We start from the raw sequence: 13,070 nt of genomic DNA on the forward strand, positions 1-13,070 counted from the left end.
AGAGATCTCTCTCCACATCATCAGGGTGCGTAATGCATGCCCAAGTCATTCAGGAACCTGGGAGAACCAGCTTTTGGGGGCAATGGCTCTTAAGTTTTCTGGCAGACAAAAGGCTTCTTGACATTTGATTTCACTGGGAATTCATCCTCGTATCCTGATTCTACCATTAATATAAGCTGTGCAGTCTCAAGAAAGGCATCTCTTTAGGAAAAGTAGGACTTGTGATCGTAAGGAAACTGAATGAGAGGTTTATCCCTTCTAGAGAGAGTTTCATGTGTCTTAACTTAAAAGAAAGATATCTTCAGAAGGCTCCATATCCATCCCCTCGGGCAGTCACTGCAAAAGTGGGGTAGACCTCATATGTTGTATATGCTGCTAAATCCTGTCCGAGGGTCACTGCTTGTTTGAGCTGGGCTGTGGACATGGGTGCCGTTGCACTGGGGACAGCATATCCTGGAGGAGAGGCAGAGAAAACTTCATCAAAAGCCATTCACATTTGCTCCCTCTTGCTTTATTGTCTTCTCTTAGGAAGATGAAAAGTTAACCTCGCTTAAAGCCAAAAGTTAATATGCACATTAAAAAAAAAAGAACTCAGGGGACCTAATATCTAGACTCATTGATTAGGGCACAGCGTGCCTCAAAGTGAGGTCAGCCGCATGTGCCAGAACAACTTCATGCGTAGAAAACTGGAAACACTGGGGAGAGAGTCCAAGAAATGGAAACTTAACAGGATGCCGAGGTAATTAAAGTTTGAGATTTAGAACTTTTTCAGAGGCTCTCAGAGCTTATAAGGGAGGGGAGGTGACTGATGGGTTGGCAGGGCTGAGGGGTGGGGCTCTGCAGGTCTGCTTCTGTACCCATGCCCCCCACCTAAATGAAATGTTAAAAACCATTACTTTTACCGAAGACATATAGGGAGTGGGTAGACCAGTAGGAAAAATTTGGAAAGTTTTATTACATTTCTACATAGCGCCATAAAAGCAAATACCTGGCCTGTTTACATTTAGACCTAACCGTGAAGGGCAAAGACCTCTTGCTTCACCACCAAGCTGTCCGGTGTATTCGGATGATGCTCGTCCTCACCTTCAGACAGCCCAGGGCTTTGCATGGTAAGGAGACCATCATCTGCGGTCACATTAGTATCATGTCTGGCTGATTGACATTCACTTTTAGAGAAAAGGGCATAACCGCTATCGTACAAAAGCAATGTTTCCCTGTTAATCTTTTAGATCAAAATTAAGCTATTTCTGAGATGATCCAAAAAAGTGTGAAGATGACAAGAAAAAGGGGAAAATTTTACTTAAGCAACAAAGAGGGACCTGATTTAAAAAACAACAACAACAAAACAGTCCATTTGGTTTATGTGCTGTGGCAGTCATCCCAAACCCAGACACACTGATTTCTTTCTGGTGGCTTCTCAGGAAGCGGACGCAGGAAGCTGGCTGGACTATTTTTTTAAAAATTAAATCCACTCCTTGGCTTGGGCACTTTGGCCAGTAATGCTGACTAATGCACTACTGAAGTCTGGTATGTTTTCCAAGGATGTGAGAAATGTGTTACCAATTATGATTTTGGAAATAGTATTTCTAAATAAGTGAGTAAGAAATACACATGTGTGAGAGTGTGTGCATATGTGCATGTGTCATATAGATTTTATCCTTGGGGATTTTGAATTTTCTTTTTCAATTTGGCTATTTTTTTTTAAATTTTATTATGTTAATCACCATACACTACATCATTAGTTTTTGATGTAGTGTTCCATGATTCATTGTTTGCGTATAACACCCAGTGCTCCATGCAGAACGTGCCCTCTTTAATACCTATCACCAGGCTAACCCATTCCCCTACCCCCTCCCCTCTAGAACCCTCAGTTTGTTTCTGAGAGTCCATGGTCCCTCATGGTTTGTCTCCCCCTCCGATTTCCCCCCCTTCATTCTTCCCCTCCTGCTATCTTCTTCTTCTTCTCTCTCTCTCTCTCTCTCTTTTTTTTAACAGTGTATTATTTGTTTCAGAGGTACTTTCTTAAGTGCAAAAGTATTTGGATTTTAAACAGATTCTTCCCTTGGAGCCTATTATCCTTTGCTTGACTCCACAGCAAAGTTATAAGAGAGGCTCTCAAACTCTTAGGCATTCCCAAGACAACTCCCATGCCCTAAATATTTTTTACTTCTTGCAGGAGCAAACAGAAGGGAGGAAAATGTCAAACATTCTGAGGTGAAAGCGAATCCTTTCCAATGTGCAAGCAAACTGTAACATTCTGACAGGGGCTCATTTATTTTTATAGTACATTAGTTAGCTGTCTTTGGGGTGCAGCTTTCAGTGAGACAGGGGCTCACCTTTCTCCAAGAACTGAGAAACCTAGGCACAGGTCCCCAGTAGACAGACATTTCAACACCCCATTCTGTGGAAAGCGAGCCCAGGGTTGGTGGCCCCAGCGCAGCCCAGGGGAGCTGCCCTCTGGTGGCGGCAGCTGGGGCCGTGGTAACCTCGCAGGGGCGCACGACCCATCCTCCCCAAGTTCTACAGAACAAAGCTGGAATTGAGGTCGTGTTCGTGTGTGAAGCGTGGTTAGCTGCCAGGATGGAAAACATATTTGCCGTTTTTGGGAAACAAGAGAAAACGAGAATGAGCCCAGGTGTTATGGATGGGAGGAATACAGCAGTTCTCACGCCTGAACGTGACCAGTGCATGACTGAATGGATTGATAGAAACACCTTGTGTCTGGGTCCAGTCAGATCTCTGGACTGGTCTTAAGGGAGGTACGTCGACACAATGACACTTTGGAGTGACCAATGTCTTCAAAAGAAATGAACTTTGCTTGCTAAAAAAGAATAGGGTTATTCAGAATAACTGTTAAGGAAAGATTTCCAAAACAAATTTCTTGCCTGGTCACTTTTAATCTCTAGAGGGTTCATTTTTTTAAATTATTAGCTTTTTTTGTAGGTACATCACAAATGGGGAGAAGTCTTTTAAATGGGACTGTGAAGGCGATCTGCAGATAGGCTTTATTCTGAGCAAACCATGTATGCTCCAGTCCCAAATTATAGAACACATAAATGAGAGCTGATTATCTTAAATATTGAACGGTTCCCCCTCTCTCTCTCTGTCTCTCTCACACACAGAGTGTTTGATTTAAAGCAACTTAAGAAAAATGTGACCTACACATTTCTTTCAGAAAGCAAAGCAATAAAAGTCAAGTTGAGTCGAAGATTGGGGTTGTGCAGGGAGTCCAGGGATTCCTTAAAAGCCATTGACCTTGGCCAAATTCCTTAATCATTCCTGTCCTTGGTTCCTTCAACTGGAGCCTTATGCTACAACTTACCTCTTGCGGCATCATGAACGTTGCTGGCATAATATAAAGCACACTGAGCATTTAGGGGAACACCTGGCATGCAGATAAACAACTATTAATAGGTAGTTCCAAACTTTCTTACCTAAAAAGTAAAAACCCCACCCAACCTGACGCAGAGACTGGCTCTTTCAAGGTCATGCAGCTGCTGAAGCCAAGCTGAGACTAGACCCCACTTCCGCTCCTCAGGGAACCTTGATGGTTCACGCATCTGCCCAGTGTTTTTGGTCACAGATGGTGTAAATTGGATTTATTGTGGGTGGAGTTTAAGAACACTCACAGAGTTCATGGTACCAAGGGGGTGTTTCTCAAACACCCGGGGCAGGTGCCATTTCTGGTGCCATTTTCCCTACCTGGGAAGGCAGTGGCGGCAGTTGCCGTGGTGGGAGCATCGGCCCCGTCGGTGGGAATGCCCAGCGTCTGCAGGGTGTACTCGGCCGCGTAGGTCTTTGCTTCATCCACGTAGGCACTTAGCTTCGGAGGCGTGAAGGGGTGACTGCAAGGCATATTCAGTCATTACATTTGAGGAGCCGAGATGGGAGAAAACCCAAGTCGCTGTTCATGGGCTAAGATGAGCAGATGATGGAATTTTATGTGTGTGGTCTTCGTTCTCTTTGCATTGAAGACTTCTACAGGTATATGCACGTAGGGATGTTTGTGACCTGGCCCAGGACAGCGGTGGTTGATAGGACATGCCTGGAGCACACCTGTAACTCATCACACAGCTTTTCTAAGGTACAGGTGAGACAGGATGGTTCCTAAAATATGTAGAAATGCAGGCTTGAGGTGGTGATACCCACCAACAGAGAGGATCTTTGATCCAAAATATAAGTAACTGGGCATGGTGTTGTCACGTACAAAATGGCAATTTCATATGGTTCAAACTAAATACTACATAGATAAAATAATGGGCTATAGATCTGATTCCTGTTCCATTTTATGTCTGTAGTTTTTTATTGGTTGGTTATACTACACCATCTTCATTGTCTGTGTGAAATTCAGGGCCCCTGAGATGCCAGTCTCCCACTTGGCATGTACATCCCAACTACACATCTCAACGTTTGCATTTAATGAAAAATGAGCAAGTAGTAGATGTAAGTGTTTCTCTTACTTGGATAGTGATAAAATATGGATTTTACAAGAGACTTGATTTACAAGAGACTCTTATTCTAAAAAGCTTAAAAGATTAGGAATTTGGAGATGTTACCCACATTGCAGGATTCTGGCTGGCCAGGGCAGGAATGGTTATTTTGTATAAGAATAGTTGTCTTTGATCTTGTCCAATGGCTGAGTGCAGCTGATACACTGGTTGTCCCCAGTTGTTTTTCTGACAAATTTCTTCTAGTATCTACAGGAGTTAAAAAAAAAAAAAAGTGATTTCTGTTTCAAATGTCACATTTGCATTATTTCTCCAGCTTTCAGGATTTAAAGCTCTAATCTTCAGTGCTTAAGCTAATGTAAGAAAATATAAAATGCCATATGGTTTAATGACTCATAAAATTTAAGATGAACTCAACTTGAACTCCATTTAAAATGTTATATCGACTAATTCATAAAAATCATTTTCACACCATTTATTCTAATATGTTTTTAGTTCAGTCCATTAGCTGTAACTTTTTTACCAATAGTTTAATTTTATGATTTGTTTGATATATTTATTCCATTAAAAAAATGGACATTTCAGCACTGTGTGGCTGGACTCCCTCATGACTACCGTCAATCCTTCTGTTTATAATGGTTTAGAGAAAATAACCTAAGAATATATTCTTAACTTCATGTCATTTGTCATAGGGTTTTAACTTCACATTTTCATAAAAAATCGAGTTAAACAGTTTAATGGTTACTAGTCACTGATGAGCATTAATAGATGGATGTTGACAGCTGTAGTGTCTTTGTTTGGCAAAATACCACTTCTGGCTGTTTTTACAAAGATCTGAGTTTCAGAATCTCCCTGCATGCTTTTTTCTGCCTTTATCGCTACTCCAAACTGAATCTTGTCTAAAGGCACCCAATTTTTTTTTTCATCCCAAAGCCATTTTCAGTGGCCCACCTGCCCCAATGCTCCCATGAGTCAGCAGATTCAGGAAACTGTGCAAAACAGGGTCTAAGTCTGAAAAGAACAAGACTTGGGGACAGAACAGTGCCCTGGGCTGACTCCATGGAGCTTCTTATCTCATTGGTTCTGACACGAAGCCAGCTGCAATTGCAGGGCCTTTTCTGGTTTATTAAATCTGTGGATTGCTCCTATTTCCTCTACTGACTTTTCTTGTTACTGCTCTTGGCTGTGTAGCATCTCTTGTCATCTACAAAGCATTCCCAAAGGTTCCTGGGCACCAGTAGACTCCTATAGCTGGCAGACATTCTCGTTGTACAAACACAAGCTCCAAGAGTACAGACTCTAACTCCAGACTCTGCTGGGCACGCCTTGTTTCCCTGCTCTTGTCGGATGCCCACGACCCCACCATGGGGCTGTTAAGGCTCCATCTACATTGGTTTGGGTTGGCATAGCCTTCAATTTCTAAGCCGACCTTGTAGAGATTCAGAGACTAAATAAAGAACTTTCATTAGTTTGGAGAGGTAGTTCCTTACATATCTCTATAAACCATGACCAATTTCTAACCTGGGTTTAATGTTAAGAAGCAGAGATTATTCATCACACTGTGGCAGCTCTTAGAACTATTATATGGAATTTATAATGATTATTATTTTTTATTTTCTTTAAAGATTTCTAAGTATTCCAGGTCCTTAATGAGGTTCCTTATTTTAACCCAAGATCGACTGGATGACAAGCTTTTGTGTTTTCTGAGCAAAGCTTTACGATGACACTCAGTAGAATTTGCAATAATGGCCTGTTGATGTGTCCGTATCCTCTCACTGGATTGCCATATGATTTTTGATGGCAAGGACTGCATTATATTCCCTTTTCCATGCCCAGCACCTGACACAGTACTTGGTGTATGGTGGATGCCCAATAAATGGCTTTTGAACAAACAAATGAATGCTGTGTGCCACTCTGCTAGGCATCCTTATTTTTAATTGCCTGGGTAGGGTTAGCAGAAACCTGAGATGAGCTAATTGGTATGTATAAGACAGCCATTGATCCTACAAAAATAATACTCACGATGAGCTTTTAGAAATCATAAGGCTACTTCCATACATTTGGGGCTTATACCTTTGGACCTGGAGTAGGGATGTTTCCTTGAGGGTCCACAAACTATATCTCTGAACAACTAGGTATGGCTTCTTCAGCCAGTGTCTCTACAGAAAGCCTGGCATGCACTGCACACCCACAGGGAATAGGCTCAGGGTTCACATAGATCCTGTTTTGTTTTATTTTTACCCCTGTTATTCACTTGCCATCCTGGAACAGCTTTTATAACTTCTGATTTTCCGATAATAAAAACCACAGCCTCATGCAGAAATATGGAAACTTGGAGCTGTGGAATGAAAGCATTAAAATTTCACCATCATGCCCTTCCCCAAGCATAATCATCGTGGGAGACCTAATTGGATATGATAGATGGCATCTTATCATTAATACAAGTCCATGATATCACCATGGATGGTATGGTGTTTTCTCTCACACCCAGTGTTTCCAATAAAAGATGTCCTAAGTGGCCTATTCATTCCCTGTCTTGAATACTCTCCATTAGCCAGCTCCTACACAGTAGGCGTTTACTTTGAGTCTTTGCTTCATTTTATTTTCATGTAAGGTATCGGTTGATAATTCTTAATGGCTTTCAGGATCTTTGCATTCCAGTTCAGATTATTTAGGAAATATAAGAAAGCCTGTGATGGAACAGTGGCCCTCAGCAGTTAGCATTCTCTCATAGTACCTTATGTTGATTGGCCACTTTACCTATTTAACAAAACAAAACAATAGCCCAAGTAGGGATCAAGTCAGGTCATTTGATGAAAGGCAAATGTTGATGGTCTTTGGCCTAATTTAAGGAAACTATCTCTGGAATAACATTACCTACCTGGGGAGCAAGTTTAATTCCTTGGGGTTTTAAAGTGACAGGATTCATTGGGGTGAGCTCCATCCCAGGTAAAAGGTCATAGAGTTTGTCTTCTCTCTTGTCTCCCTTGACCTGGTATCCACGACCCAGGCCTGTATAGGCCAAATAGCCACGGCCGGCCAGTCCTCTCACTCCCGCGGCCCCTACAGGTACATTCATGTAAATTTCTAGGAACGTAAGAAGGCATTAAACTGAATCAAACCACCAGAAGATCACCCTGAATATTACTGTAATGGAAAAGTTAGCCCAAGTCACATTGATCATTGCCCTCAAGATGCATAGAAAACTCTAGGATTCTAATGTAATGAAACTCAATATAACATAGGGTTTACCGTAAGTGTCTTGTTTATTTTTTTGTCCTTTTTTTTTTTTTTTTTTACTATCTGTGAAAGAAAGCCATACTCTCAAAGCTATTGATAAGTACATGAGCAACTTTAAAACTTCGACACAGAGAAAAAATTTGCAATTTCTATCTTCAGTTGACCTTTTGTTGACATTTCTCTATAGACTAATAAACGTTGGGAAGGTATTTAAACATCCCAGCATGGTATGACCACATGTATTAAAATAAGTCTTGCATTCTTATCATTGATCAGTAAATCAGAAATGGATTTTAGCTTCCCCAATAATCCCATCCCCAAGGATCAGTTGGGAAACGTTTGAACATTTAGAAAACATATTTATAGGTTCACTATGTTCTGTTTTATAATCAGACAATGTTAGGCTTAAATTTCCATTGAGTTTCATTAGTAGATTCCTATTGATTTTTTGTTTTGCCATGTTGATACTTTGATTTCCTATTGGTGATGTAAAGTGATAAAAAAATTAAGTTGATTACCCTTCATCCATGAATATCATTCATTGATTCCTTTCTTGCTATAAGGTATTTTTTCCCTTGGAGTGGAGCTTGTTTTTTTTTCCTACATTACAACTGGTTGACAATTTATATTTAATATATAAATTATTTAATAATATGATTTCAGATTATAAATGCACAATACTTTAATGACATAATTTGCCATAGATTATCCTGGAGGAAAACCTGATGATTTCTTTTGCATTATAATTTTGGGTAGAGTGATTTTATTACGATTATGGAAATTTTAAGGCTGTTGAAGACTAGAACTTCTAGGATGGTCAATTCAGTTTTCCTGAAAAATAGTAAAACGCAGTAAGATAATTGTTTTCACAGTAACCTGGACATGTCCCTTTGCTTCTAAGTAAAACCCAGGGACAGAGTTAAATACAGTTGGTTGCCAAATTGCCCAGAATGGTGTCATATTTGGAAAATAGAACTGGGATTCTTTTGGCATTAATTCTATCCTAGCAGTATTATTTTGAAGGATTCCATTAGGCAGAGACAAACTAGTTTAATAGAAGTTAAAAAACGCTTTCCTTATTGTCTGTGTTGCTTGAACTGAGCCCAGAGAACTGTGTGAACATTTGGAATTCTTGTAGGATTACATAGGAAAGATTTATTGTATGGCAGTCAGTCTTTCTTCTATTTGGACTTTACTATTTAGTTCTCCATATCCTGGAGAAATAAGTTGATTTCCTCAATAGTGGGGATTCTTAGAAGACACAGCACATATTTCTAGGGGGAGGTCAGATGAAAGTATCTCATATATCTGTTAGAATATGTATGATAATTTGTGATTTATGTATGAATATGATGCCACTGAGTTACCATTAAATACATATGTGCCTTGACTTGTTTTTTGCCATTTGAGATAACTGGTTTCCATTGGACCATCCTGCTTTCACTTGGGTTTTCTTTCATTCTTTTTTTTTTTTTTTAAGATTTTATTTATTTGACAGAGAGAAACACAGCAAGAGAGGGAACACAAGCAGGGGAAGTGGGAGAGGGAGAAGCAGGCTTCCAGCTGAGCAGGGAGCCCAATGTGGGGCTTGATCCCAGGACCCTGGGATCATGACCTGAGCTGAAGGCAGACGCTTAACAACTGAGCCACCCAGGCACCCCTCACTTAGGTTTTCTAATGAGTCACATATGACTGCAATATGGTGGTCCAATGGTAAGGGAGAAGCTAACTACTTAGTCTGCACAAGTTTTATGGGCCCAGGCAAAGATCAAATGTATGCATTAGACTCATTTGTGCTATATTCTGACCAAGTTTTTTCAATAACCAGTTGTAATGTGAAAAAAAATTTTTATGGAAGGACAACTATTGATATAACAATACTTGATTTTTCATAAACGATTTTTCCAGTCCTTTTCTCCCAGTGGGTCCATCCCATTTGTCTAAGGCTATTGCAATACAAATCATTTGAAATTGTAGAGTTATTCTAGAGCAAGAGCTGATGAGCGTTACCTCTAACAGAAGGGGCTCGGATAATGGCCCTGTTGCCAAGATGTCCTTTGGTGGCTGGGAAATGAAGGCTGGGGATTGCTGTATAGGCTTGAGGAGCATAGAAGACAGGAGCTCCAAGGTAGGTTGTGGTGGGATCATAAACATGGCCCAAAGAGTAGGTGTACTCTCCTTGCAGCATGGTGCCCCTTCCACCCGTGCCTCGGGTGTACCTAACATAACTGTCTTTGTCCACTGGTTTGGCTAGGGTCACTTCAATGGGGGAACCATCCAGCACCTGTCACAGAGAGCAAAAAAGAAGCAACACAAGAAGATATGAAGACAACCAAGTGTGGTTGAGCCCTGGGCTCTTGAGTGTTAGTCGATTTGCTGTTTTGCTCACAGACTGTCTCACTTACATGTATCTTGTCTCTTCATGAGTTCATGTTTGTGTGTCAGTTGAGTTTTCCTGAGTGGTTTTGTTGGAAAATTGCATATAATATGCAACAGGTTTGACAGGAACAAACTGGCCACTGGCCACTGACATACTGGTTATAAATTATGTGGTACAGTCACTGTGACAGAGAATTATGTGATAGTTTTATGCGATATATGTTTTAAGTTACATATTATATAATTCTAAGACCTTTTAGGTTACTAATGGGTGGAATATAATGTCTACATCTTAGCGCAGCAAAGTGAAGGTGGAAGGACACCAATCAGGAAATCTTATCGATTGTTGACACTGTGGCATGGGTAGCCTCATCAGGTCTTTCTGGCCCCCAGCCAGCTAAATGGTTTACTCCTTCGAGCAGCCACACTATGGGTAAGTTTTCATTGAAGGAGAAGAGAGGCTTAGAAGTGGGGCCCTATTTAAGGAAGAGAATCAAGGAGGCTACTGTGTTGTAGAGGCTACAGTGTTGTTCCCCAGAGGTACCTGTGAAGCAGCTTTTTGACCTGCTAAAGAGCTGGGAACTGGCAGGGATAGCAGGGGCAGTACTGAGATTTCTCAAGTCATGCACTTCTTAAAATTTGTCCTCAAGAATTATTGGAGAGGCTTTTTTCTGATGCAAGTTTTGGACAGTTTGCAAACAGATCCAGATGTTGAAGAAAAAGGCTATGTGTAGAGCTACACACGTGACTCACTTTTCCATATTGCTTGCACACGCACGAGACAAAGATGGCTCTCAACGAACGCTTGATGGATTGAGGTATTTCTTATCGATGGGACAAGGTGTTGTGAGGAAGCGTTTGTAGCTTCTTCTGCATAAGACTATTATAAGCTTCTATTTTTATAAAGAAAATAAGTAATATGAAGCATTCCCTCAAGAATTCCCTTTCACGGCAGCTCGCCATTTTGTGAGTGCTTCAGGGGTTCTGAGATCACTGAAGTCTGCTGGACAAAGTTGTACTTCCTGATTGTCACTTGTTCCTAGTTTCATATATCTGCCCTACTTTTTAAGAGCGGGAGCCTGTATCCAACATGTTAGCTGGAATACACCGGGAGAGAGAATCCTGGTCATATTCAACTATCTCACACTGGTGTTGATGTAATTAGAAGAAACAGACCTGAGTATCCAAAGGAATGGGGTGGTCTTACATATAAGATTCTTTATCTTCAGTCCTGTCTTGAGGAAAGTGAGAGACCCAAATAGGTCTCTGCTTCTAGGCCCTTCCATATCAGGAGACATTTTTAATGGAATGATTCTTTACTGCAAAGTCAGATTTCACATTGTAATAGATTTTGTGCTGCATTCAACTGCCCTTGTAATAGTGGTTTAAACTCAGTATTGTATTTTAGTTATTTGGTCTAGATGTTTCAAGAGCTAGGATGATATCTTATTAATCAGTATATTCCCAAGCCCAGCAAAATTCCTTGCACATCACAGATATTCACAAGTATTTCTAGAATAGATGAACAATCAAATGTAAAGCTCAGGTCATCACCTTTCCCTCTAAATAGGTTTCCTTTCCTGGCTTCTCTGACTGTCTCCAGTCTCCCATATTGAAAACTAATGACTCTTGCTTACTCCAACATCCAATCATTTCCTGGGTGTTTTGAATTCATCCCCCATAGCCCTGTGTGGAGCTTTATCCTCCTTTCTCTTCCTGCCCTTTCTCAAGCCCTATTTCTTCCTGTTTGGGTGACTGTAGTAGCTTTTGAAATAGTACCAATGACATGTCTCTTCCTACTCCATAAAATTGCAACTCTTAGTACATTCATTTCTCTAAATTGTATGTGATCATTACTCCATTACACAAAAAGCTTCAATCTCACCTTGTCTAATAAGTTAACTTTTAATATGCATATGCATACTCAAAGCTTGCATAGTTCTAGGCAAACTTACTTTTGATTTTCCCATACAACATTATAGTTAAATATAATATTTGGTATATATTTTAATATATTGAATATATATTTAACCTTATATCACATTGCTATAAAATTTCTAGCTGTTAAAATTGGGAACAATTTGAATATTTTTCCATTGTGATTATTTCAATGTAATTATTTAGCACTTAATTTATGACTGACTGTCCCTTCTCTGCAATCATCATGTATCCTCAGGAATGTTTTCAGATTGAGAAACTAACCTACAAATTGTTCCCAAGGTAATAACAGTTTTATCATACTAAATGTAATCACAAATGAAGATGAAATCATGTTTTGCTTGATGGACATGTATTTAAGTTTGCATTCAATTTTTGCTTTACAGTTTTCTTTTTGTGTTTTGGAGTCAGTATGTTTTTTCCTCCAAAGCCCAAACGTGTGTGTGGGCCCCGGATTGGCCCCTAAGCCCAGCCACCTGTGACTGAAGGACCTGCTCGGGGAGATGCTCCCTTGGCCCCTGGCTGTGTCCTTTGGCCAAAGATCCCTACTTCTCCCAAGGAGACCTGCTCTACACAGTCCTTTCTCCGTTAGGTTTCCGGTTACTTCTCTGGCCCCCCCCTGTCGCCTTGACTCTGGTAGCACTGCGAGCCTTGGTTCCTCCACTTGATTCCCCTTCCCTACACTCACGCTTCTGTACTTAGTCCCTTCGCCATCTGTCTGCTGTTAACACTAACTGTGCAAAGCCTGATGGGAGATACAGCCCTACATGCGTGATGTTCTAACCGAATTGGTCTACTTTCACTGTTCCTCAGTCACTTCCTGCTCTTTCCAAATTCCATGCCTCAGACTGTCTCTCTGTTTCTGTGGTTTTTTCCTTTGAGAATTCTGCCCAATTTTTATGGCTTCTCATGGATACCATCTTCTCATCTCCATGACGATTTTCTGATTCTGATTCGCTCCTCCTTCCTTTGGACTTTCTCACCTCGCTCTCTATATAGATAGAGAGATAGATAGATCTCTATCTATCCATAAATTTAATGAAACTGAACTTATTTGGCTAAACT

General features: G+C 40.6%; 1 protein-coding gene across 1 annotated transcript in view; it reads right to left on the minus strand.

The window, feature by feature from the left end:
• Positions 1-262: 262 nt before the first annotated feature.
• A1CF (APOBEC1 complementation factor) overlaps positions 263-13,070 on the minus strand; it is a 74,902-nt gene continuing 62,094 nt past the window's right edge. The window contains exons 8-12 of the mRNA XM_035008387.1: positions 9,699-9,972; positions 7,330-7,535; positions 4,561-4,697; positions 3,703-3,845; positions 263-453 (exon numbers count right to left, since the gene is read on the minus strand). Of these exons, the coding sequence (XP_034864278.1) occupies positions 302-453; positions 3,703-3,845; positions 4,561-4,697; positions 7,330-7,535; positions 9,699-9,972 (912 nt within the window). The 3' untranslated portion in view covers positions 263-301. The remainder of the gene's footprint in view (positions 454-3,702; positions 3,846-4,560; positions 4,698-7,329; positions 7,536-9,698; positions 9,973-13,070) is intronic.

The sequence above is a fragment of the Mirounga leonina genome, unplaced genomic scaffold, assembly GCF_011800145.1.
Source record: "Mirounga leonina isolate KUSES-001 unplaced genomic scaffold, KU_Mleo_1.0 Mir_152, whole genome shotgun sequence".
NCBI lineage: Eukaryota > Metazoa > Chordata > Mammalia > Carnivora > Phocidae > Mirounga > Mirounga leonina.